Source organism: Oncorhynchus nerka, linkage group LG25, assembly GCF_034236695.1.
Source record: "Oncorhynchus nerka isolate Pitt River linkage group LG25, Oner_Uvic_2.0, whole genome shotgun sequence".
In the NCBI taxonomy this organism is placed as follows: Eukaryota; Metazoa; Chordata; class Actinopteri; order Salmoniformes; family Salmonidae; genus Oncorhynchus; species Oncorhynchus nerka.
In genome coordinates this window covers 14,991,493-15,016,594 of record NC_088420.1, presented here as the reverse complement: position 1 = coordinate 15,016,594, position 25,102 = coordinate 14,991,493, and the positions used below count along the sequence as shown (strand labels likewise).

At 44.3% G+C, this 25,102-nt stretch overlaps 3 protein-coding genes across 5 annotated transcripts in view; 1 reads left to right on the top strand and 2 right to left on the bottom strand.

Annotated features, from left to right (window-relative positions):
- Positions 1-3,648, top strand: part of elovl1b (ELOVL fatty acid elongase 1b) — a 29,173-nt gene extending 25,525 nt beyond the window's left edge. For both annotated transcript variants that reach the window (XM_029633637.2, XM_029633638.2), the window contains exons 2-8: positions 780-879; positions 1,020-1,210; positions 1,588-1,668; positions 1,882-1,938; positions 2,043-2,148; positions 2,283-2,419; positions 2,712-3,648. In XM_029633637.2, coding sequence (XP_029489497.2) covers positions 819-879; positions 1,020-1,210; positions 1,588-1,668; positions 1,882-1,938; positions 2,043-2,148; positions 2,283-2,419; positions 2,712-3,038 — 960 coding nt within the window. In that variant the 5' untranslated portion in view covers positions 780-818 and the 3' untranslated portion in view covers positions 3,039-3,648. The remainder of the gene's footprint in view (positions 1-779; positions 880-1,019; positions 1,211-1,587; positions 1,669-1,881; positions 1,939-2,042; positions 2,149-2,282; positions 2,420-2,711) is intronic.
- A 1,044-nt stretch (positions 3,649-4,692) lies between these two features.
- On the bottom strand, positions 4,693-18,090 carry zfyve9b (zinc finger, FYVE domain containing 9b). Of its 2 annotated transcripts, XM_029633636.2 has the most exons (12): positions 13,409-13,823; positions 12,866-12,988; positions 12,565-12,720; positions 11,551-11,775; positions 10,800-10,882; positions 10,491-10,595; positions 9,839-9,989; positions 6,933-7,013; positions 6,494-6,656; positions 6,140-6,245; positions 5,828-6,007; positions 4,693-5,540 (listed from the first exon to the last, which is right to left on the bottom strand). In XM_029633636.2, the coding sequence occupies exons 2-12, from the start codon at positions 12,882-12,884 to the stop codon at positions 5,379-5,381; spliced, it is 1,431 nt and encodes a 476-aa protein (XP_029489496.2). In that variant the 5' UTR covers positions 12,885-12,988; positions 13,409-13,823; the 3' UTR covers positions 4,693-5,378. The 2 variants fall into 2 exon arrangements, 1 of the variants encoding a protein (XP_029489496.2); XR_010461076.1 differs by lacking the exons at positions 4,693-5,540; positions 5,828-6,007; positions 6,140-6,245; ... (5 more) ...; positions 11,551-11,775; positions 12,565-12,720 and adding exons at positions 14,356-14,455; positions 14,640-15,457; positions 17,973-18,090 and having other exon boundaries at positions 12,889-12,988; positions 13,409-14,218.
- Positions 18,091-18,659: 569 nt separating this feature from the next.
- Positions 18,660-21,778, bottom strand: btf3l4 (basic transcription factor 3-like 4). The gene is made up of 6 exons (XM_029633416.2): positions 21,684-21,778; positions 21,024-21,091; positions 19,870-19,983; positions 19,415-19,616; positions 19,124-19,183; positions 18,660-19,030 (listed from the first exon to the last, which is right to left on the bottom strand). The coding sequence occupies exons 2-6, from the start codon at positions 21,075-21,077 to the stop codon at positions 18,984-18,986; spliced, it is 477 nt and encodes a 158-aa protein (XP_029489276.1). The 5' UTR covers positions 21,078-21,091; positions 21,684-21,778; the 3' UTR covers positions 18,660-18,983.
- Between the last annotated feature and the right edge of the window lie 3,324 nt (positions 21,779-25,102).

Sequence of the window (25,102 nt, the reverse complement as noted above, 5' to 3'; positions counted from 1 at the left end):
TTCAGTCAGGGTAGTTCTGTCGACACCTGGATCTCATGAGACTGGTCTAGAACAAATTCAAACTTCAAAGATGATTGCCTTTTGCCTCCTCCCTCTCACGGCTGGGGTCATTCGGGGAGAGCAGAGAGAGAGCGTTTGTGTTTTGCTGTGGTTCTGTGTTTTGGCCTGGTTCCCATACTTGGCAGTCCCAAACTGAGGCGAATGCTATGGGATGGAGACGCTCGTCTGTCCCCTGTAGCCCCTCCTCTCTGCTGTCAGGCCATGTCTGCCGGGACAGGGGCAAGGCATGCTGGGATGTGGGGGCAGAGTGTGGTATGCTGGGTCAGTGATATTTGTTCAGAACCAGAACACACTGTTGCTGAACAAGGATCATCAACTGTAGCACACGCACATTTCCTGTCTCCTTCTTTCATGTCATGAAACCAAATAAAATACTAGCTGTAAAGTGATGTTCTGTGTCATGTACAACTGTGACTAGATTATTAAATATGATGCAGGCAGTTTAATACCATGAATGATGTTTGGGTAAAATATATTGTAAAGACAGTACCTACAGATATTGCAATAGCATATCACATTAGTCAGTATGTAAGGGATTTGGAGTAGCGTATTATTTTATTTTTTATATATAATACATGTAATTTTTTATCTCAAAGCTCTACTGAGTTAAAAAACAAACATTTATATACAATATAATATATTTTTTTCAATATTTTTAAAGCGGGTAATGCAAAATCCATAAAAATGACATCATGACTAATTAATTCAATTTTCCACAGGTGATTGGGTGGTGATACCAGAGGCGGAAGCTAGTCAAAATGCTTCAGGACATTGGTGCTAGAGCCATGGGGGTTTATGAGTATCTCTTGAAGGGAACAGGTGAGGTATTTTTATGCCTAGTTAATTACTTAACTATACCTCTGCTTTGTATACCGTGAAAGCTGTAAGCAAGTATATATATTTTTGTGGTCATAAACCTGTTTTGTAGTTTATTTTACAGCTCATGTTTTGTTTCTCAGACCCGCGACTATGGAGTTACCCACTCATGGGGAGTCCGGTGAACATGTCGGCCATCTTGCTGACCTACATCTTCTTCGTGCTGGTTGCTGGGCCTCGCTTCATGGCCAACCGCAAGCCCTTCCAACTCAAGGAGGCCATGATCACTTACAACTTCTCCATGGTGGCATTGAACGCCTTTATTGTCTATGAGGTGAAACACTATGATGCAAATCTCTTGTCTCTCAAAGATCGGGGTTCTTGATTGGTTCTTTTGAGGGGCATCTCTACAGGACTTGGAGCCAGTCTTTTCCCTAGCAGTGTATTTAGTGTTTGGTATGTGGCAGCTCTGTCTGAATGGGTTATTGCCATACTTGGCCAGAGTGTGCTGGATAATTGGAACACTAGCTAAATGAACCATTGCCTAGATTGACGGAGGTAAATAAGATTTGAGATTGACATGTAGAAGATGACCCATATAGTCAATATACACTTGCTTATGTTAATAACAGTATGGCTTCTTTCCAATCTAGTTTGACTACCGGTAGCTACAGTATCTGTTTGTCTCAATTTGTTCTCTTGTCTTTTTAGTTCATGATGTCAGGCTGGGCCACGACATACACATGGAGATGTGACGCCGTTGATTACTCGGACAGCCCCCAAGGCCTTAGAGTAAGTCCTGAGTCTTTGCTTCACACATGGTCCCCCCCTCCCCCGTGATGGTCATGAGATGCATCATCTTTGAAAGAATGTATGCAAGACAAGATACACATTCATAGGATATTCCTACTGATCCACTGTGACAATACTATCTTTAGATTACTATTAATAGGCTGTTTTGTCCAATTTCTCACGTTTGCATGGTGTGCTGTGTTCCCTCACTAGATGGTTCGAGTGGCCTGGTTATTCTTGTTCTCCAAATTCATTGAGCTCTTGGACACGGTAAGACTTTTATTTCCTACAGATTTGCATCTCTTCAGTCTTTCCCACCTGTTCACGTAATGGTCATCATAGTTGTATTTGACACGTTTCTCTCGTTGGGTCAGGTGTTTTTCGTTCTGAGGAAGAAACATGGCCAAATCACCTTCCTGCACGTCTTCCACCACTCTTTCATGCCCTGGACCTGGTGGTGGGGTGTCAGTTTAGCTCCCGGTGAGTCCACAATATTTGGTATTGTAAAATGGTGGGAAGACAATTCTATTTGCAGTAGACAAAGGTATGCTGTTGGTGGATCCAGTAGAATATGGGCAGGGTTGGTTTGAAGTGTTCTGTGTGTTTTACCTCAGGGGGAATAGGCTCTTTCCATGCCATGGTGAATTGCATCGTCCACGTCATCATGTACTCTTACTACGGCCTGTCTGCGGCTGGACCACGCTTCCAAAAGTTCCTCTGGTGGAAGAAGTACATGACCGCCATCCAACTGGTATGTTTTCTTAGTTTGAATGGATGTTTATGACATTGTCATTTCCAGTATAAATTTGTACTATGAGTAGTAAGCTTTTGCCAGGTCTTCGTGGCTGTTTATACAGCATTTTTTTGTTGTTTCTCTAAAAGGTGATCTGTACTAGTTTAAAAAAAAAGAACTTTTGTAGATGCAATATACTAAAGTAGTATAAAAAATAGTCTGAGATACCATTATTCATCAGTGCAATAGCTGTGCCACTTCAGAACATTCTTCTCCATATGCGATTTGTTCCTCTTCATTCCACCAACAGGTTCAGTTTGTGATGGTGTCCCTCCACGTCACCCAGTATTACTTCATGGACAGCTGTGACTACCAGGTCCCCCTGTTCATCCACCTCATCTGGATGTATGGTACCTTCTTCTTCGTGCTCTTCTCCAACTTCTGGTACCAGGCATATGTGAAGGGAAAGCGGTTGCCTAAGCAGGACTCCAAGCCTGGCCTCAACGGCAAGGCCAACGGGACCACCATGGTCGCCAATGGCAAGCACCACAAGAAAGGTAACAGTAATGGCACAAGCAACGGTTCCAGTCACCACGAAAATGGCAGTGCCCATGCGGGCAAGATGAAGAAGTCCTAGGGTCTTCAGAAAAGAACATCCGAGATGCGTGAATACGAGATCCCGCACAAACTACTGTGGATTCCAAAGAATGTTTTGGTTATGTTTATTTTCTGATCGTTTTTAGTTTTATTCAGCACAAAAAGCTGGGGAAATGACGAGGTCAATGACTTCTGCGGTTGGGGTCCCACATTTCGTTTATTTTTTATTTTTTAAACTGATCTTACTATGGAACACAATTTATGAAGAGACATGCTATGACCTGATGTTATCTCTTTACTGATGTTGCCACCTATGATAAAGATGAGCAATAATGACTATATAAAATAAATAATAAAAATACTGAGCTATATTGTATAAAAAAAATGGGAAATTATATTATTTTATACTAAAAGAAAGATTTTGTTTAACAAGTAATACTCTTTTTTTTTCTAAAAAAAGGTAAGGTTCAAAATTGACACCTCTAAAGATTATTGTAAATAAAGTAGTCAAAAGTTTAGAATTTGGTCCCATATTCCTAGCACACAATGACCACATCAAGCTTGTGACTCTACAAACATGTTGGCTGGATTTGCAGTTTTTGATTGTGTGTCAGATTATTTTGTGCCCAATAGAAAGGAATGGTAAATAATGTATTGTGTCATTTTTATTGTAAATAAGAATAGAATATGTTTCTAAACACTTGATTATGGATAATGCTAACATGATTATCAATAATCCTGAATTAATTGTGAATAATGATGTGTGAAAGGTACAGGGGGTCAAAGATCATACCCCCAAGACATGCTAATCGCTCACCATTTCCAAAAACGGGAAATTCGATGTCTTGGCATTATCTTTGACCCTCTGTAACTTTCTCACTCATCATTGTTCACCCAACCCACATCTCTTTGTGTGGGGGAGGGGCCTGGTTCAGGGTTGGACTAGGGCAAACACATAATACCCCGCTCCTCCGCTCTCTCCACTGGCTTCCAGTTGAAGCTCGCATCCGCTACAAGACCATGGTGCTTGCCTACGGAGCTGTGAGGGGAACGGCACCTCAGTACCTCCAGGCTCTGATCAGGCCCTACACCCAAACAAGGGCACTGCGTTCATCCACCTCTGGCCTGCTCGCCTCCCTACCACTGAGGAAGTACAGTTCCCGCTCAGCCCAGTCAAAACTGTTCGCTGCTCTGGCCCCCCAATGGTGGAACAAACTCCCTCACGACGCCAGGACAGCGGAGTCAATCACCACCTTCCGGAGACACCTGAAACCCCACCTCTTTAAGGAATACCTAGGATAGGATAAAGTAATCCTTCTCACCCCCCCTTAAAAGACCTAGATGCACTATTGTAAAGTGGCTGTTCCACTGGATGTCATAAGGTGAAAGCACCAATTTGTAAGTCGCTCTGGATAAGAGCGTCTGCTAAACGACTTAAATGTAAATGTTAAATGTATGAGTTTGACTTTGAGCTGGTGACATGTGTACTGTAAATTACCTAATAATGCCAACGACACAACCTCTAATGGTAATGACTGTCTGGAAATGTCTACAGTATCTATGACGTGTCGAGGCTAATGCCATTCTTACTTCACAGGGCTGTAAGTCCAACAACCTCAATGAGTTGGTAAATGACCTGCTTGTCATGACAGAGCAACATTATGGTGCTTCTTTCAAAGCGTTTTTGTGAGACCTTGACACTGTAAATAAAGGTGGACATTGTCTCCTTACATCTGCTCGGATACTGATCCTGACGGAAAATGGAACTTTATACCTTGATTTACACAAGCATTTCAAACAATGTTTGACAAATCCTTGTATGATGTCCTTTGTGTTCATGTTTATTCACCCTAGGTTGACTGTAATGCATTTTGGGGGTAATCGAGAGGAATTAAAATACATCCGAATTTTGATTTTAAAATGTTATTAAACATGAATGAATTCAGTTTGCATCAAACAGCTAGCTACAGGTCTACTGATAAATAACATTTCAAGTCATTCTCATTTTCCCATTGTAACTGAATACAGCCCCCAGTTTAAAGGCATTCTCAAAATATGGGTATTTATTGAAAATATACAGAAGTGTACCATTCTCAAGCCATATAATATTTACTGCTGCAGATGCCAAGGCAATGTGAGCTTTGGTGAGTCACACCACTTACCATCCAGCCACCCTTTCTTATAGGCTGGCTGAGACATATATCCTGGAGGCGAGTTACTATGTCCCATGAAAGAGCTTACTCCTCCAACCAATGCTATTTTGAAGCTATCGAACTCACACCAGCACAAATGGAGAACCAGGGGAGAGGATGGTGTGGGGATGAGTGTGTGGGGAGAGGATGGTGTGGGGATGAGTGTGTGCACTTTGACCCCCTTTCCCCTAGGAAATGTTCTCCAGGATATAGAAAATGAGCTCCATGACTAAGGGTTCTTCGCTCCTCTTACGCCCCCTGCTGTGGATGATAGGGATCAGCACTGTTTCCAGGGCTTTGAGGTACGGGGCTGGGAGGGGCAGGCCGTTACTGCCGGCCACAAACCCCACCTGGAACATGGAAAAGCGATGTTAACCACTACACATCTATTATGGGTTCAACTGCTAGCTTTGGTAATATTATGCAGGCCTATATCCGATCACTATTTAAATAATGAATAACTTTATATTAAAAGGTGGTCAACCACTCACATATTAGTCATTCAAGAAGTATTACAATTATTGAAGTCAGGCGGGAATAAAGTGATATACAATTTCAAAGATTACATTTCCTCAAAGGTCTAAATTGGCCAATGACCTACGTGCAGTATCTTCATCCTAGCCAATGGCGCCCTCACCTGGTGGGAGTCCAGCGTGACGCGCAGTCCCAGTTTAGCCATACCATCCTCCTTCAGCAACTTGAGGTGTGGGCCCAGTGCCAGGCAGAATGCCCGGGCCAGTCTCTCTGTGAGCCTGCTGTGTTCTGTATGGTGGTCACCCTGGCTCTTAGGATGACCCCCCTTCTGTAAGGAGAACACCTGAAGGACACAAGACAACAATGCACTTACAGAATACAGTAATAAAGAGGCTTTGAGTAGGAGTCAAGACTAGTGGTTAGATGTGTCCTAGATATTCCCTAGATATTGTTTGGTCCAAAAGCTGGGGTTAACCTCTGTCCAGCGGATGTCCTTTCCATTGGCCTTGTACTCAGACTTCTGGAACATCTTGATACTGCTGATGGACTCCATGGACTTGCCATCAATGGGGCTAATAACCCTGGGGGGAAAAACACACACACACACACACACACAGGGTAATACAAAGTTGCAGGCAACGATAAAGAGTAGCCTACATCGATAGAGAATGGTTAATGGGCAGGGGGCTCACAGGTCTGAGACAGACTTGGAGACTGGATGAAACGACAGTGGGTTAGGGTTAGTGAGAGGTTAAAGGTAGTATAATGATAGGCTACAGAACTAGCCATGGAACACTGATCAGGGCAGATGTAATGACCAAACCATTACCCCTTGTTTACAGTGCTTTCTTTCTCTTGCCATTGGACCTGGACATGCTCTTGGCTGTCTGATTGGTCGATCCGCCCACAGGAGATGTTGTAGTCTTTCATCTCCCGTAGCGACCGGCGAAGCTCCACCATGGTCTCCACAGTGATCTGCACCATCAGCCCATCTGGAGAGAGGGACAGCAATACAGCAAAAACACACACAGACAGCAACAAGGACACGCACACTCACCTGCACATACATACAGCCACACACACCTTGAGTGCACATGGACACACACATACACACAAACATTGAGAGACTCTAAATAAGGAAATCCTATTTAGGATGAAAGTTAGTAGTAATGTTCTCTTAATAAGACTATTTCTGTATGTGAATAGTTGAAAATGATTAGTACGGTAATGTTCCAGATCTAAATGAAGATACACAAGGATGACAGTACCTTCAATGATGCTAGATTTGGCCAGATATCCTGATGCTGCTTTAAGGGCTCCACTGAACAAAAAAAAGCAGGAACCAGTGACTGAAACAAAACACAACACCACATATCACCACTTGACTTGTAAAGTTAACAAAAAAAGAAACGTCCTTTCACTGTCAACAGTGTTTATTTTTTAGCAAACTTAGCATGTGTAAATATTTGTATGAACATAACGAGATTCAATAACTGAGACATAAACTGAACAAGTTCCACAGACATGTGACTAACAGAAATGGAATAATGTGTCCCTGAACAAAGGGGGGGGTCAAAATCAAAAGTAACAGTCGGTATCCGTTTTGTCACCAAAGCCCCATATACTACCCACCACTGCGACCTGTACGCTCTCGTTGGCTGGCCCTCGCTTCATACTCGTCGCCAAACCCACTGGCTCCATGTCATCTACAAGACCCTGCTAGGTAAAGTCCCCCCTTATCTCAGCTCGCTGGTCACCATAGCATCTCCCACCTGTAGCACACGCTCCAGCAGGTATATCTCTCTAGTCACCCCCAAAACCAATTCTTTCTTTGGCCGCCTCTCCTTCCAGTTCTCTGCTGCCAATGACTGGAGCGAACTACAAAAATCTCTGAAACTGGAAACACTTATCTCCCTCACTAGCTTTGAGCACCAACTGTCAGAGCAGCTCACAGATTACTGCACCTGTACATAGCCCACCTATAATTTAGCCCAAACAACTACCTCTTTCCCTACTGTATTTATTTTATTTATTTATTTATTTTGCTCCTTTGCACACCATTATTTTTATTTCTACTTTGCACATTCTTCCACTGCAAATCTACCATTCCAGTGTTTTACTTGCTATATTGTATTTACTTTGCCACCATGGCCTTTTTTTGCCTTTACCTCCCTTATCTCACCTCATTTGCTCACATCGTATATAGACTTGTTTATACTGTATTATTGACTGTATGTTTGTTTTACTCCATGTGTAACTCTGTGTCGTTGTATGTGTCGAACTGCTTTGCTTTATCTTGGCCAGGTCGCAATTGTAAATGAGAACTTGTTCTCAACTTGCCTACCTGGTTAAATAAAGGTGAAATAAATAAAAAAAATCTGGTGTGGTCACCAGCTGCATTAAGTACTGCAGTGCATCTCCTCCTCATGGACTGCACCAGATTTGCCAGTTCTTGCTGTGATATGTTACCCCACTCTTCCACCAAGGCACCTGCAAGATCCCGGACTTATTTTGGGGAATGGCCCTAGCCCTCACCCTCCGATCCAACAGGTCCCAGGCGTGATCAATGGGATTGAGATCTGGGCTCTTCGCTGGCCATGGCAGAACACTGACATTCCTGTCTTGCAGAAAATCATGCACAGAACGAGCATAAAACATTTAAATTTTTTATGGCTGGTGGCATTGTCATGCTGGAGGGTCATGACAGGAGGAGCCTGCAGGAAGGGTACCACATGAGGGAGGAGAATGTCTTCCCTGTAACGCACAGTGTTGAGATTGCTAGCAATGACAACAAGCTCAGTCCAATGATGCTGTGACACACCGCCCCAGACCATGACGGACCCTCCACCTCCAAATCGATCCCACTCCAGAGTACAGGCCTCGGTGTAACGCTCATTCCTTCGACGATAAACGTGAATCCGGCCCTCACCCCTGGTGTGACAAAACCAAGACTCGTTAGTGAAGAGCACTTTTTGCCAGTCCTGTCTGATCCAGCGACAGTGGGCTTGTGCCAATAGGCGATTGTTGTTGCCGGTGATGTCTGGTGAGGACCTGGCTTACAACATGCCTACAAGCCCTCAGTCCAGCCTCTCTCAGCCTATTGCGGACAGTCTGAGCACTGATGGAGGGATTGTGCGTTCCTGGTGCAACTTGGGCAGTTGTTTTTGCCATCATGTTCGGATGTACTAATCCTGTGCAGGTGTTGTTACACGTGGTCTGCCACTGCGAGGACGATCAGCTGTCCGTTCTGTCTCCCTGTAGCACTGTCTTAGGCGTCTCACAGTACGGACATTGCAATTTATTTCCCTTGCCACATCTGCAGTCCTCATTCCTCCTTGCAGCATGCCTAAGGCATGTTCATGCAGATAATCAGGGACCCAGGGCATCTTTCTTTTGGTGTTTTTAGAGTTAGTAGGCAGGCCTCTTTAGTGTCCTAAGTTTTCATAACTGTGACCTTAATTGCCTACCGTCTGTAAGCTGTTAGTGTCGTAACGACCGTTCCACAGGTTCATGTTTCATTAATTGTTTATGTTTCATTTAACAAGCATGGGAAACAGTGTTTAAACCCTTTACAATGAAGATCTGTGAAGTTATTTTGATTTTTTTGCTGAGTTTAGTATATAAACACCTTCAATATTACAGTTGGACAAACCCAAAATAATGACAGAACTAAGCTTTCTCCACCTGTATCTTTCACCCTCTCACATGACACCACATTGCCCTCCAGTGGTAGCTAAGGCACAGTTCTTGCAGTGAGCGCGTTTAAAAACATTGCAAATCATACATACGATTTTCCCTCGGCTGTCAAAGGCCAGATACATGGTGGGTGTTATGTGGCAGTCAGTATTACATCTCTGTACCATAATCTCTCTCTCCTTGATTGTAGGTGATGTGCTGCTGTGTAGCATTCCTTCTCTACTGGTGGTTCTCTTTGATTACAGGACAGGCAGTGGACTCTGTCTCAGTCTCCCTAATAATCTCTGCAACCCAGAAGTAAAATCTTGCATAATTTGTTCAGATTTGTATTTGTATTTATTAAGGATCCCCATTAGCTACTGCTAATGTCCAGCAACATTAAGACAGTTATATACAATTTTAAATATTACATGCCCATGAGAGATTACGGTCTCCCCTAGCCCACATCGCCCTCTGTTGATTCTATGGGAGCTCCCACCTTTGCGAGGCTGATTGTGGATGCTGATGGCCTGGGTCTGGTACTCGCCATCGTCCCCCTGAACACAGATGAGGTGGGAGTCTGCCGCCACGTTGAAGCATGCCCCCATGGCCAGCACATGCTCATTGGACTTATTCAAAGCCTTCATCAGCTGAGAAAGAGAGAGAGATTTTCTATTATCTATTTCACTTGCTTTAGCAATGTATACATATGTTTCCCGTGCCAATAAAGCCCCTTGTATTGAATTGAGAGGTGAAAGATAGGGGTAGAGAGAGAGAGGGAGAGGTGGAAGGGTAGAAAGAGAGGCATGATTGATATCAACCCTTGATCTATTGCTGAAAGAGTTGTTTATAACGGAGTTCTTTATAATTTATATGCATTTATAACGCCGTATTCATTTAAAAAAAAATGTAACCTTTATTTTACTAGGCAAGTCAGTTAAGAACAAATTCTTATTTACAATGACGGCCTAGGAACAGTGGGTTAACTGCCCGTTCAGGGGCAGAACGACAGATTTGTACCTTGTCAGCTCGGGGGTTTGAACTTGCAACCTTCCGGTTACTAGTCCAACGCTCTAACCACTAGGCTACCCTGCGTGCAGCTTTTGTTATTATAAAGCGTAACCAAGTGCTGCTTCATGGTTTGCCTGTACCTCATCATAGCCGTTGGTAGGGATTTTAATGCAGGTCCTCTGAGCTTCCAGATCTACAGTGAGTCCAGGCACCACTGGCAGAGTGTACCGGTAATTCCTGAAGTCCTGGTAAGCAATGAGGGAAAAATGTGTAATTCATTAGGCCCCAAATGGAAGAAAACAGACCTAAACAGAGAGGGATTTTCTGAACTCGTCCAGTAAAAAACGCTCCATTCATTTTCCGTTGTAAAACACTTTGGTACGGTGTGCCCTAATGAACACAACCTTGGTGTTGATTATTGTTAGTGTAATGAGAGGCAAGCTACTTACTACTAGTAGTCTCATGATGGTGTGGCCGGTTTCCCCAAACAGAGCCTTCCTGAAGCGCACGCTGTACAGAGGACAGGGGTAAACTGGAAAGGGAGAGGAACGCCTTAATGGGATGACACTGGACGTGGCCATCAAAAGCTGCACACTGTGTCTCTGATGCATACAGGTGCACACTGTGTCTCTGATGCATACAGGTGCACACACACTTTCTCTGTCACACACACACACACACACACACACACACACACACACACACACACACACACACACACACACACACACACACACACACACACACACACACACACACACACAAATATAGGTTGTATTAACAATGGTGTTTGTTATTCACTGGTTGCCCTTTTCTTGTGACAACAGGTCACAAATCTTGCTGCTGCGATGGCACACTGGTATTTCCCCCAATAGATATGGGATGAGCCAGGTCTGCCTTTCGCGGCTATGCTCACTGAGTCTGTACATAGTCAAATATTTCCTTAATTGTGGGTCAGTCACAGTGGTCAGGTATTATGCTACTGTGTACTCTCTGATTAGGGCCAAATAGCATTCTAGTTTGCTCCGTTTTTTTGTTTGTTAATTCTTTCCAATGTGTCAAGTAATTATCTTTTTATTTTCTCCTGATTTGGTTGGGTCTAATTGTGTTGCTGTCCTGGGGCTCAATGTGGTCTGTGGGGTCTCTCTTTCTCTCTCTCTAGCCACACATCTCTCTCCTGCCTCCAGAGCGCTGACTCACATCTGTACTCAGCCCCCAATCTGAGCATGAGGCGCAGGGGGAATGCCTTGGCCCAGGGCACCTCAGCCCGGTGGATCAGCAGGCCAAAGAGAAAGGGCTGGTTTGGCATAGGGAGACCCTGCAGGGACTGGAGGGTGGAGCGCACCCAGAGGAACCCTGCATGCTCCTCAAAGCCCAGGAAACTACTGGAGAACTGGGAGAGACCCAGGTGGCTCAGTACCTTGCCTGCAGAAAGAGAGAGGGGGAGAAAGAGAAAGAGAGAGGCGGAGAGAATGAGAGAGAGAGAGAGAGAGAAAGAGATAATCAATGACTGTACAAAACATTAGGAACACCTTCCTAATATTGAGTTGCCCTCAGAACAGCCTCAATTTGTCCGGGTATGGACTTTTCAAGGTGTCGAAAGAGTTCCACAGGAATGCTGGCCCATGTTGACTCCAATGCTTCCCACAGTTGTGTCAAGTTGGCTGGAAGTCCATTTGGTGGAGAACCTTTCTTGATGCACACATGGAATTGTCTCAAGGCTTAAAAACCCTACATCCCAACCCGAGCACTCAGTTCCGCCACCTCTGGTCTCTTGGTCACTCACAGCCTTATGGCACGAAAGCTCCCGCTCAGCCCAATCAAAGCTGATCTCTGTCCTGGCACCCCAATGGTGGAACCAGCTTCTCCCTAAAGTCAGGACAGCGGAGTCCCTGCCCATCTTTCGAAACCCTACCTCTTTGAAGAGTATCTTAAATAACCTTCATGGTGCACCCATCCTACTAACACTGACTTTGTTGGTAACTACTATGTTGAGGGAAAATGTACTTGATACTATTGTGATGTGTTGTTGTCTCACCTAGCTATCTTAAGACGAATGCACTATTTGTAAATTGCTCTGGATAAGAACATCTGCCACATGACTAAAATGTAAAATTGAAGGAAAATGGGACTCTTTCAAGACCTGCTTCAGAGCTCAATCCAGTGCTGATCAATGGTAGCTAACTTGCCAGACCACGTCAATGCCAGTCTCACCTGTGAGGGCGTCCCTGTAGAGCTGTATAAAGTGGCTGAAGATGTCTTTGGGGAAGCTCTTCTCTTCGGGCAGACATTGCAGCAGCACCACCACTTCCACCTGGCCCACCGCGTGCATGCCCTTCGACGTCACACACCAGCACTTCCTGTTTACATCTGAGGAAAGCCAATGAGAGGTAGCGCTTCAATGTGAGGTTACATGTGACTTGAATGATTCCATAGTGAGCTAAGATGAAAACAGGGTGTCACACAGTGTCAATAACTGAAAAAAGGTTGAATGTTGAGAAAAAATGTCACATACAGTTGACTAGCTTGACCATGGCCAGTAGGTTGGCGTTGAGGACAAAGACCAGGGAGTTGGGCCTGCCGCTCTCCAGGTCCTGGATAAGAACCCTCTCAGAAGGCCTTTCCTCCACCGTGTAGTCTGGTGAGACAGATGAAACGGTGACCTAGACATCCTTAGAAACTATTCAAAAGAAGTGTCCATTTGACAATCCCAGTACAGTGACCTAGCCAGCCATTAGCATCTCCAGTAGCTAACTACCTAACGCTATGACAATCCCAGTACAGTGGGCTAGCCTTCTGCATATCCTGTAGCTGACTACCTAACCCTATGACCCTCAAACTCAACCTCGAAGCCAGGTCCCGTTCCACTGCGTTTTTGTTGTTGTTCCCCTCTAATTGGGGACTGATTTAGACCTGGGACACCAGGTGTCTGCAATTAAATATCAGGTATAACATAAAACCAGCAGGCACCGGTCCTAATAGGATAAGGGTTGTGAGTTAGCGGTTAGCTAAAGTGAGCTAGCGGTAAGCATCTCCAGTGTTGGTAGCCTGGTTGTACCTCCTTTGACTCCAGTAGAGGTGAGGATGGGAGGGAGGCCATCCAGTGGGATGAGGTTGGCAGAGCTACTGATGTGGCTACTGACCAGGGTTGCTGTACCCCAGCCACAGGGCCCACACACCTCCTGCAGAGGCTATACGGAGAGGGGAGAAGAATACTTTATTCATCCATACAAGACAGACATTGGTCTTCTGTTGTACCACACACACACACACAGTGGCTGGAGCAGTGGGCAGCTACTAGTACCACACCATTGAGCAGTTTAGGGGTTAAGTGCCTCGCTCAAGACCACAACTGCAGGCGATGGCATCTAGGACACTCTCAATCAGATGTCCCCCTGTCAGACATGGGATTAGAACCAGCAACGACCCACTTCTCTAGCCTTGAGGCTCTCGGCTACCTGCTGCCCCAAGGAAGAGGAGAGAGGGAGGAGGAAGGAAAGAGAGAGAGCTTATAGATGACTTTGGGTTATGGATATCAAAGGTATCAACAGAAACACTGATAGTACACTACATATGAGCACATCCTTAGCTATTTTATGTTCATTTGAAATCAATTGCATTAAATGAGTCTTGTCTGACAATGGTTTGTTACATACATTGAGCAGGGGCGGCCCCTGTGCTATTGGTGTCCTCCTGCTGGTCTGTGGTGACCCAGTGGCGCTTCTGATTGTAGCAGCTATACTTCTCCTCAATAATAGCGGTGAGAAGGTGGGGCCTCTGATTGGTGTACAAGGAGCATAATCTGATTTCTCATTGGATAGGATTTCATCAGCAAACAACACCCTCCTTCTCCCCCTGGGAGGGGTTCCTAAAGAAAATAACAAGAGAGAGAGAGTGTCAATAATATTGACAGGAACATGTTTCTGCATGTTGCACCAATGAACTGTGTAAAACACCGTTGTTGCCTGTAGTGTCACGGTAACAGTGTTGTCAGGTGATACTCACCTTTCACTAGAGTTGAGTGACAGGAGACACAGACACGCCCCTCCTTCCCATCCAGGTGTGTTAGTCGGAACTTCAGACCGGAGCACACTGAACAGAATACCTGTAGGACACACACACACACACACACACACACACACACACACACACACACACACACACACACACACACACACACACACACACACACAAACAGGGTCAGCCTCCTTTCTCAGGGACAAGAGACCATAGACAAACATGCAATCCCTTCTTAATTTAAATACAACCAAGTGGTGTAAGACCCTCACCTTGCCACAGGCGCGGCAGTGGTGCCTTCTCTTTGTGAAGGTGAACCTGACTTCACACATCATACAGACCAGCGTATGGGCGTCAGGGACCCACACGGGGGCCACCTCCCCCAGGATAGTGCCTCGCTCCCTGGACAGAATGCCCGTGGGGCCGGCCTGTAGCTCATTGTCTGGATCCACTGATGGAGACATAGGGGAAGGCGTGCAGTCCCCCACAGCTCCCTCTTCACTGTCTACCTGTGCTCTGTTGGCATTAGTCTCATCATTAGTCAGCCCGTTGGCTTTGGTCTGGTTCTGAAGCCCCAGGGTCTGGCTGCCTTCATAGAGCTCCTCCACAGGACGATCAGACGTGGCGTCCAGGTCAGGACCTATGCCATCTGAGCCACTGGGTGAGTCGTGCAGCTTACGTTCACTCTCTTCCAGCTCCTTCTCCTCAACCACAGAGTCCTCCTTGAAGGAAGGCAACTGAGGTCTCTTCTTCTCCTCCTTCATCTCCACCTCTGGCACTTTGGAGGGTATGAGCATCAAAGGGGTGGAGGCCTTCCCGAAATGCCTCTCTCCCCATGTGGAGAGAGTTGTCACAGCGCAGTTCCCCTCCTCCAGCTGTCTCATCAGCCTCTGAGCGGGGGTCTCTAGTTGGGAAATGGGACCCTCTTTTGTCGCCCCTGGGATTTTGGATTTTGCAGGGGACTCTGATCCGATGTGACCACAGCCCAGCTGTCCTGGCTTTGTGACATCCCCATCTTCGAGCATCAGCAGACAGGGTCTGTGGAGCCAGTGGTGCTTAGCATCCATCAGAGACGGAGCATCCGATTCATCTGTTCATACAAAGACATGGATGCAGATCAAAACCATTGGAAGAGAAACGTCAAATGAACCTGACAAAGACATTCTGCTTCACGCCGAGAGAGAAAACAGGCTATAAGGAACATAAAACATTCAGTCCACAAGCGCATACACACACTCACAAAAGCATTCGTTGTATGCACGCGCACACACACACACACACACACACACACACACACACACACACACACACACACACACACACACACACACACGATAACCATGACCACAGATTTGACGGGCTGTGTTCCTAGGTGGTAATTGGCCATTTATCTTGTCGCATCTAATAGGTTGAACCAGATCTATATATATATATGGCTCTAGGTTAAATTATCCACTGACTCCAACATAAGTGCACTGTCGTCCTTGAGAGAGCTTTTTTTGCATCCCAAATGGGACCCTATTCCCTATGAAGTGCACTACTTTTGAATAAATGTGACTTTTATTTAACTCTTCAGTTAAATAAAGGTTAAATAAAAAATTCAGCCCACGGCTGGCTGAAAACATCTTTATCGGTCTGCTAATACAGGACCGGTAAAGGCCCAGTGCACTACTTTTGTGAAAAATGTAAACAATGTATTTGAGTGTTTACCAGCATTTGTAACTTCAGTCTGTTAATTATCTGTATCTGTATAAAACAGTTAATCTGATAATACTTGTGGAATATAAAAATACTTGCTTGATATGTTTTCCAGTTTCTTGAAATACTTTGCAAATGCAACTCTATGTGAAAACTGAAATGATCTATTAATTCCTTTTCGTAGATGCTCTTACAGTAGTGTGTGCAGACATTTCCATACTGGTCCCCTGTGGGAATCAAACCCACAACCCAAGCAATTGCAAGCACCATGCACTACCAACTGAGCCACATCCTCACATCACATCATCACAAACCACTTGATGGCTCAATGTACTCAATTAATGCACTATGCATGATTTTCCTTCATTGTGATGAAAAGCCTGCAGGTACAACCCTAGATGACCAGCCTATGTACAATACAGTAATATACACTTACATTAAGTGGTTTGTAAGGATGGTAAATTAGTACTGCACAAAAAGTGGTTGTTTTCCACATAATTGATTAAGAAAAATATTTAATTTGATGTGGACATTTTGTGTCTTGCCCATAACTTTGAACCTTTTGATGTAAATGTTTGAGGACAGGGTTTTGTTCTTTCTAGATTCCGTTAGAATGACAATTGCAGAGAAGGGATAAGGCAATAACTCTTACAATTCTAACTATTGAATCCTCCAAGATACTGTTCTCAATTATAAACTGGGTGATTCGAGCCCTGAATGCTGATTGGCTGACAGCCATTATATATGAGACTGTATACCACGGGTATGACAAAACATGTATTTTTACTGCTCTAATTATGTTGGAAACCAGTTTATAATAGAAATAAGGCACTTCAGGGGTTTGTGGTATATTGCCAATATATCATGGCTAAGGGCTGTGTCCAGGCACTCTGCAACAGTCCTTAGCCAAGGTATATAGGCCATATACCACACCTACTCCGGCCTTATTGCTTAATTATACAACTACTGCACACACTAAAAAAATGCCAGCACTATAGACGTCTATTATAGTCCGCTAATACTAGCAAAGGCCCAGTGCACTACTTTTGTGAAGAAAAAAAATATATTTTTTAAATATTCATTATCTTGTCATTCAGGGGTGCTGCAGCACCCTCAGCACCCCTACTTCCCCAACAGTGGCAAAATTGGATGTTAGATTATGTAGCCTGCATTATTATTATACATTATGAATCAAGGTGTATACAAATAGTTATAGGCTTAATGACAAGATAATGAATGGATAACGACAAGAACACAAATTAAGACAATATTAATGTAATTCTATATTGTTTAAACATTCTACTTCACTATCGACTGAAATGCGCCAAAATGTTATTACGGTGAGAAAGAAAATCGGAATCATAATTCAGATTTTGGGATATGCTGTGATTGATCTCTCCTCGGTTGGTTATTGCCTCTATTGCACAATTTCACATAGCCTTTACTGGCGTTGGTGAATTATTTTCGGGGTAAAACTGCATTGCAGCTTCAACCCCGTTATCGCACCCCAACCCTTCCATTCATGCTGACGATTACTAAACAACAATAGGGCCCAACCTATTCAGCTGACTGGGCGTTTGCGGTACGGTGACTCAGTATCCAGCACACGTGCAACTGTTTTAAATCCCCTCAACCAGCGAACACGGCAATGCGACATTTGCTGTTCATCTCGCTTTATTAAATGTTGCAGAGTAATTAAGCACAATACTATCTTTATCACGCTATTCCCATAAATAGTCGTTTTTTCCCAGTAATTCATATAGGCTGAACAATATTCTCACTTGTGCCTCGATCTGTCGTTCTATGAATGTGTCGCGAGCAGCAAGACGCATGATTGCAGATCAGCTATAATTTCCCCTGATTGAAATACATCTTGCATCTCTATACAATATAATTAAAAACCTTACCGTCTGTCAATGCACCCAAGAGGCTTTCATTCTCATCGTCCCGGGCACTGAAGAACTTCAACATTTTGTAACAGTAGCGAAGAAAATAAATCAGTCTTGCTCACTATCAGAGGGAGGATTTCCCTCTATTCCCCCCTCTCCTTCTGCCCCCCTGCTACACTGCAGGTCTTCTTGAATGAACTCAAGGATGTCCTCATATGTCCTTTTCTAAACCAGTGTACACTGTACAGTAGACCACACAAGCCAGTTTAATTGTATTTAAATCTTGCTCTCACTTCTATCCAAGTGTCTACTGCACATAGGAATGAATGACTCCTGATAAAACATTTAAAAAGTATTTATCCCAGTGGTTAAAGTCTTCAATCATAATACAAGTCATGTGTACATGAAACCTCAGAAAGAAAACATTTGTCTAAAAATACAACCACGAAAGGCCATTATCTTTGACCAGTGATATTATCATCCAAGTCAGTCTGATATCTGCTGCACAGCCTGATGCTGGAGTTGAATGAATTACTTTTGAGTTTAAGGCAACACCTGCTTGAATTTAAATATATAGTGACAAAGAAAAGCTATGCATCTTGATACTACAATAATGAACCAGGGTGGCAGACATTGTGAAAATTGTAGTTTCCAAAAACAAAATACCCCCATTCAACAGCTAGAAAGACCACAGCACCATGTACAAAATGTTAATCACCTTTATTTTGTTTCATAAACAAACAAAAAACTCTGAAGACTAGCTTTATTTTAAAGACCACCGCAATCCTGATCGAGACTGACAATGTGGTGCAAAGTACTGAACTGTTGACCAATGTGTTGGGAGTTTAAGTGCGCAAGCCAGTCTGATAAGGGCTGCATCCGTGGGCCATTTCAAAATACACAAGTCTCCGGTTGACAGGATAGTGTTTGAAATGATATGCCTTCATAGCTAAAAGTTAAAACACAGGAGAAGTCGCCTTTCTTAATTGCAATTCCAATCCTTGTTTTGGGTCTTGAGGGGAAGATCAATCAGTTTGCCTCGTTCTTTGATGCTTCGTCAAAATTCTCCACCAGGTCTGAAGAGAAAGGGAGAGGAAAACAAAGGATGGTTTTACAGGTTGAAATGATGTGAGGTTTCCTCTGAATTCTTAAAACAGAATCATCCTTACCTGGAACGTCATCATCTTCTTCTTCAATATCTTCTGCTTTAGGGGCTTTGTTGTCGAGCACTGAAACAAAACAAGAAATTGTACGCAATAACCATCAAGACGTTCTTTGGGTCTCAGGTTGCAGAATAATCCCCAGGGGTGTATTCATTAGTGCACACAGCAGAAAGCTATAGCAAAAGTTAAACAAAAACAAGAGTTTCTATTGGACAAATTCAAGTAGGTCCCTCCGTTTTTATTTACCCGTTTGGTTCCTCATAAATACACCCTAGCCTACTGCATCTGCCAACCCACCTTGCCGAGGGAACTGCTCTGCCAGTTTACGCAGGCTGGTGAGGCTGTCGGCACCCAGCTGACTGAGGATGCCCGGGAGCATCTCTGTGAGCTGCTTGGTCTCTGCGTGGCCAGTGATAGCGAAGGTGTTGGCCGACAGAGACGCCTGCACTTTGGGGTTGTTGAAGTGGATCACCGTGCCGTCATCCTTGATCATGTTTACCTAGTGACAGAGCAGGTGGGGGTTTCGGTTACTTCAGATTATTCTCCAAGTTTGGTGCCCAAAGTGACTGACATACAAGACTGTAGCCCATGCAAGAGTCATCAGAAGTGCAGTCGTTTCATTCAAATGAATCTATAAACTGGAGACAGGAGTCTCAAAGGAGGGAGGAAATATATATGAAATGTGCAATGCATGTGTTACAATACATTATCTACGAAATGCAAAGACGTGTGAAACGGTTGCTGTTGCTTACCTCTTCAATACCAGCAATGTTGTTGACAGCTAATTTCTTTAGCGAACTCTGAAGTTTTTTGTCATCGGCTGTTGCCGTTCTGTGTACGACCTTCTTCTTCCTACGTGCCGAGCCCTAAAAACAATTCAGGGAGATGTAGGAACATACTTAGAGGTTAAACAAAGCAGGGGTATATCCAGTCCTCTGAGACCTCCACCTGGTGATTTGTACCAGGCCTAAAGCCCCCCAAAATTAAGAGCAATTAAATAAAAAAAGGTCCCTCTGGGCTTACAACGGCAACCAACTAAGACAGCCAACACAGTGGTTCTCAACATGAACAGTGTTTGGACACTCCACGTGTCTATATTTCCTTCAATGGCACGTGTGTGCATCTCATGTTGTAGCCCTGGGGTATTCAAATCCGAGTCTGGAGGTCCAGAGTACTGCGTGTATTCTGTTCTACCTCATAATGAATTGCACAACAGAACAATGTTCAATGTTTAATTTTAGGGAAATGGGCTGCTGAACAACCATTTGAAGAAAGGAGTGATTATGGTGGCCCAGAGGGCGATTGTCTATGGAGTGCTGCACGAGTTTTAATATATTAAAAATGGTCACAGGCATAAAAAAGGCCACACCTCATCAACCAGGAACAAATATACCTCAAAGGCTGTTGAAGACTGTGCACAACATTTTGGGGAAATGTGTTGTTCAGTACAAACCATCACGCAATGTAGCAAACGTTGAACAGAACACACCCCTGGTGTCTCATGTCTAAATCAGTCCTTCATTACAGCGGGAGAATGAAAACATCATGTGCCACTGAGTTGAGGTTCAGACTTGAATTTGCCTGGTGAAGCCCATAGTCCCTAAATCAGGGGTGTGTTCAGTTCATTAAACGTTTATGTTGTGTGACTGTTTATACTGAACAATACGTTTCCCCAAAACGGTGCACATGTCCCTCAATAGTCTCAGTGGTACATATGCTACTGTTCAGTGGGTGTGGCCGGATCAATATGGGTGTGTGAGCATTTGAAAGAACACTCCTACCTCCATAATCACATTCTTCAATTTGTCGTTCAGAACTGCACCGTTTTTGTTGAAATTACGACTGCACACCGTTGCTGTCCATTTCAAGGGAAGTAACCATCACTAAAGATTGAGAATTATCTTACCTTTCCTCCTATCCGGACCTGGGCTTGAAGTTTCGCTAATTTTTCTTGGTTCATGTTACTAACGTTTCCTGGAAAAATGAGAGGGGTTATGAGTTAGAGTAAAACATGACAATGTATCTGTTTTCAATTGGAGGCAGTATAGGCAATATGGGTTGGCAATTTATCAATCAACTATCAGTAAAACAATGTGTTCCATAGATGACCAGTGTCAGATAACCTCTCCACTCAGGTTACAACCCCATACGGCTGCTGCTAACTAGGATAGTTAACTTACTATGTTTAGTTATGAGCCCTTTATCTAGTTAGCTAACCACATTTAACATGAGGGGGTGTAACTAACTACGGTGAACAGCAAGTAGCGAACACAAGAACATGCAATTTGAAAACTAGTTTAATCCACGTGCGACACCTTTCACAAAATATGGTGTCTGTCGCTGACGTAATATAAACAAATGTCCACATATAACTAACATAAGCTAGCCAGGCTAACGTTAACCAGACAGGCTGGCTAGCAAGCTAATTTAGTGGACTTGCTGGGTATCACACGAAGTGTCAACGCCTCTTTTCGCCTAAAATACTTCGTTCCCGGTCAACTATCAAACACACATGTAATTGTAGACCACGAACCTCTCGTATTTACGTAAACACGATATACCATACCTGATCCGAAGATATCCGAGGAAGCATGCGACAGCGAAAGATGGAGGATGACTATGAGCGATAAATGACGTAACTCACCATATGACTAATATCTTCTTCCGTGGTATCATAAAACCTTTACGAATCCCCCTACTGCACAGGAGTAGTATAAAGGGGACTGTCTGAGACAACATTTTGATAAGATTTCTTTGTTGAAATGCAATTAAACAGAACCATTCTAAGTCTCTGTATAAACAATATCCCTCATCACCTATCTATCACTGGAAATTAATTTGAATTAAATCACTTTTATCACCTGCCAGCATAGCCTATAACCAAGACATCCAAGACATCATCAAGGACCCCACACACCCCAGCCATGAGCTGTTTACTTCCTTACTGTCGGCAGATGCTATCAGAACGTTAGTTCTGATACCAACAGGTTCAGAGACAGTTTCAATTTGTAAGTCGCTCTGGATAAGAGCGTCTGCTAAATGACTTAAATGTAAATGTAAATGTTTCAATTTACAAGCCAACAGACTGATGGACACTTGAACTAGACTGACCACCTGCACTGACTCTCTCTCTCCACACACACACACACACACACACACAGCTGCTACCAGACTCTTATTTACTATTGCACAATTGAAACACTTGCGACCCAATGATACATATGTAAATATTGTGCTTTCCTCTATTCTACTTATGATAAAATGTCTATTCTATTGAGCATTTTATTATATTTACCTATTCTTATTTGATTTCTTATTGTTGTTGCATTGTCGAGAAGGAAACTGCAAGTAAGTATTTTGTTGGATGGTGTATTCCACGTGTATCCTCTACATACGACCGTAAAACTTTAAACTTGCTACACACCAGCGGTAATCAGTCTGGCAGACTGGTTAGTATGGGCTCCCGAGTGGCGCAGTGGTCTAAGGCACTGTATCTCAGTGATAGAGGTGTCACTACAGACCCTGGTTTGATTTCAGGCTGTATCACAGTCTGCCGTGATTGTGAGTCCCATAGGGGGGTGCACAATTGGCCCAGTGTTGTCTGGGGTAGGCTGTCATTGTAAATAAGAATTTGATCTTAACTGACTTGCCTAGTTAAATATAAAAATTACGAGGCTACATAGGCTAGAGTTAGTGCTGTCTGGAATCCTTGGAATGTCCCTACTCTAACCTTAATTCCTACTCTTTACCATAATAACCCTTACCTTTAACCGTTTTAATTTTCAACTTCATTGGGGTGACGAAATCCGAGTACGGGTTGCCTTCTAGAGAGACATCAGAGATTGTAACATTCTCTGTTTCACGGAAACATGGCTCATTCGGGATACGTTATCAGAGTCGGTACAGCCACCTCGTTTCTTCACTCATCGCACCGACAGAAACAAACATCTCTCTGGTAAGAATAAGGGCAGGAGTGTATGCCTTATGATTAACGAGTCATGGTGTAATCCTAACAACACACAAGTCCTTCTGTTCACCTGACCTAGAATTTCTTACAATCAAATGCCGACCGCATTATCTACCAAAGGACATTCTCTTCGATTATAATCACAGTCGTGTTCACCGCCCCCCCCCCCCCCCCCAAGCAGACACCTCGACGGCCCTGAAAGAACTTCACTGGACTCTATGTAAACTGGAAACCACATATCTTGAGGCTGCATTTATTGTAGCTGGGGATTTTAACAAGGCTAATCTGAAAACAAGGCTCCCTAAATTTTATTTGCATGTCGAATATGCGACCCGGGCTGTAAAATTTCTGGATCCTTGTTACTCTAACTTCCGCGACGCATACAAAGCCCTCCCTCTCCCTCCTTTCGGGAAATCTGACCACGACTCCATTTTGTTCCTCCCAGCCTATAGACAGAAACTAAAACAGGAAACGTCCGTGCTCAGGTCTGCTCAACGCTGGTCCGACCAATCTGATTCCACGCATCAAGATTGCTTCGATCACGTGGACTGGGATATGTTCCAGATAGCGTCGAACAATAACATTGATGTAGACGTTGATTCGGTGAGCGAGTTTATTAGCATGTGCATCGGTGATGTTGTACCCACGGAGACAATTAAGACCTTCCCCAACTAGAAACCGTGGATTGATGGCAGCATTCGCACAAAACTGAAAGCGCGAACCACTGCTTTTACATGACCAAATACAAACAGTGTAGCTATTCCCTCCACAAGGCAATGAAACAAGCTAAGCATCAGTATAGAGACAAAGTAGAGTCGCAATTCAACGGCCCAGGCACGAGGTATGTGGCAGGGTCTACAGTCAATCACGGACTACAAAAAGAAAACCAGCCCCGTCGCGGACCCAGATATCTTGCTCCCAGACAAACTAAACAACTTCTTTGCTCGCTTTGAGGACAATACAGTGCCACCGACACGGCCCGCTACAAAAACCTGCAGACTCTCCTTCACCACAGCCAACGTGAGTAAAACATTTAAAAGTCTTAACCCTCGCAAGGCTGCCGGCCCAGACGGCATCCCTAGCTGCGTCCTCAGAGCATGCGCAGACCAGCTGGCTGGTGTGTTTACGGACAAGGTAACTGAGCTAAATGACTATCGCCCCGTAGCACTCACTTCCGTCCTCATGAAGTGCTTTGAGAGACTAGTCAAAGGATCATATCACCTCCAACCTACCTAACACCCTAGACCCACTCCAATTTGCTTACCGCCCCAATAGGTTCACAGACGATGCAACTCACACTGCACACTGCTCTAACCCATCTGGACAAGAGGAATACCTATGTAAGAATGCTGTTCATTGACTACAGCTCAGCATTTAACACCATAGTACCCTCCAAACTCGTCATTAAGCTCGAGACCCTGGGTCTCAACCCCGCCCTGTGCAACTGGGTCCTTGACTTTGATGGGACGCCCCCAGGTGGTGAGGGTAGGAAACATCTCCACCCCACTAATCCTCAACACTGGGGCCCCACAATGGTGCATTCTCAGCCCTCTCCTGTACTCCCTGTTCACCCATGACTGTGTGGCCATGCACGCCTCCAATTCAATCATCAAGTTTGCAGACGACACTACAGTGGTAGGCTTGATTACCAACAATGACGAGTCGGCCTACAGGGAGGAGGTAAGGGCCCTCGGAGTGTGGTGTCAGGAAAATAACCTCACACTCAACGTCAACATAACAAAGGAGATGATTGTGGACTTTAGGAAACAGCAGAGGGATCACCCCCCTGTCCAAATCGATCGGACAGTAGTGGAGAAGGTGGAAAGTTAAGTTATTCGGCGTTCACATCACAGACAAACTGAAATGGTCCATCCACACAGACAGCGTGGTGAAGGCGAAACAGTGCCTCTTCAACCTCAGGAGGCAGAAGAAATTTGTCTTGTCACCAAAAACACTCTAGAGCATCGAGAGCATCCTGTCGGGCTGCATCACCTCCTGGTAAGGAAACTGCTACGCCC

Coding starts and splice junctions, on each gene's coding strand:
- zfyve9b (XM_029633636.2), bottom strand. Junction 11,776..12,564: donor CTACAGGGACGCCCTCACAG/GTGAGACTGGCA, acceptor CTCTTTCTGCAG/GCAAGGTACTGAGCCACCTG. Junction 5,541..5,827: donor TCACGCTGGACTCCCACCAG/GTGAGGGCGCCA, acceptor TCCATGTTCCAG/GTGGGGTTTGTGGCCGGCAG.
- btf3l4 (XM_029633416.2), bottom strand. CDS start 21,077: ATGAACCAAGAAAAATTAGCGAAACTTCAAGCCCAGGTCCGGATAGGA. Junction 19,617..19,869: donor ACATTGCTGGTATTGAAGAG/GTAAGCAACAGC, acceptor CTCTGTCACTAG/GTAAACATGATCAAGGATGA. Junction 19,184..19,414: donor AGAGCAGTTCCCTCGGCAAG/GTGGGTTGGCAG, acceptor GTTTTGTTTCAG/TGCTCGACAACAAAGCCCCT.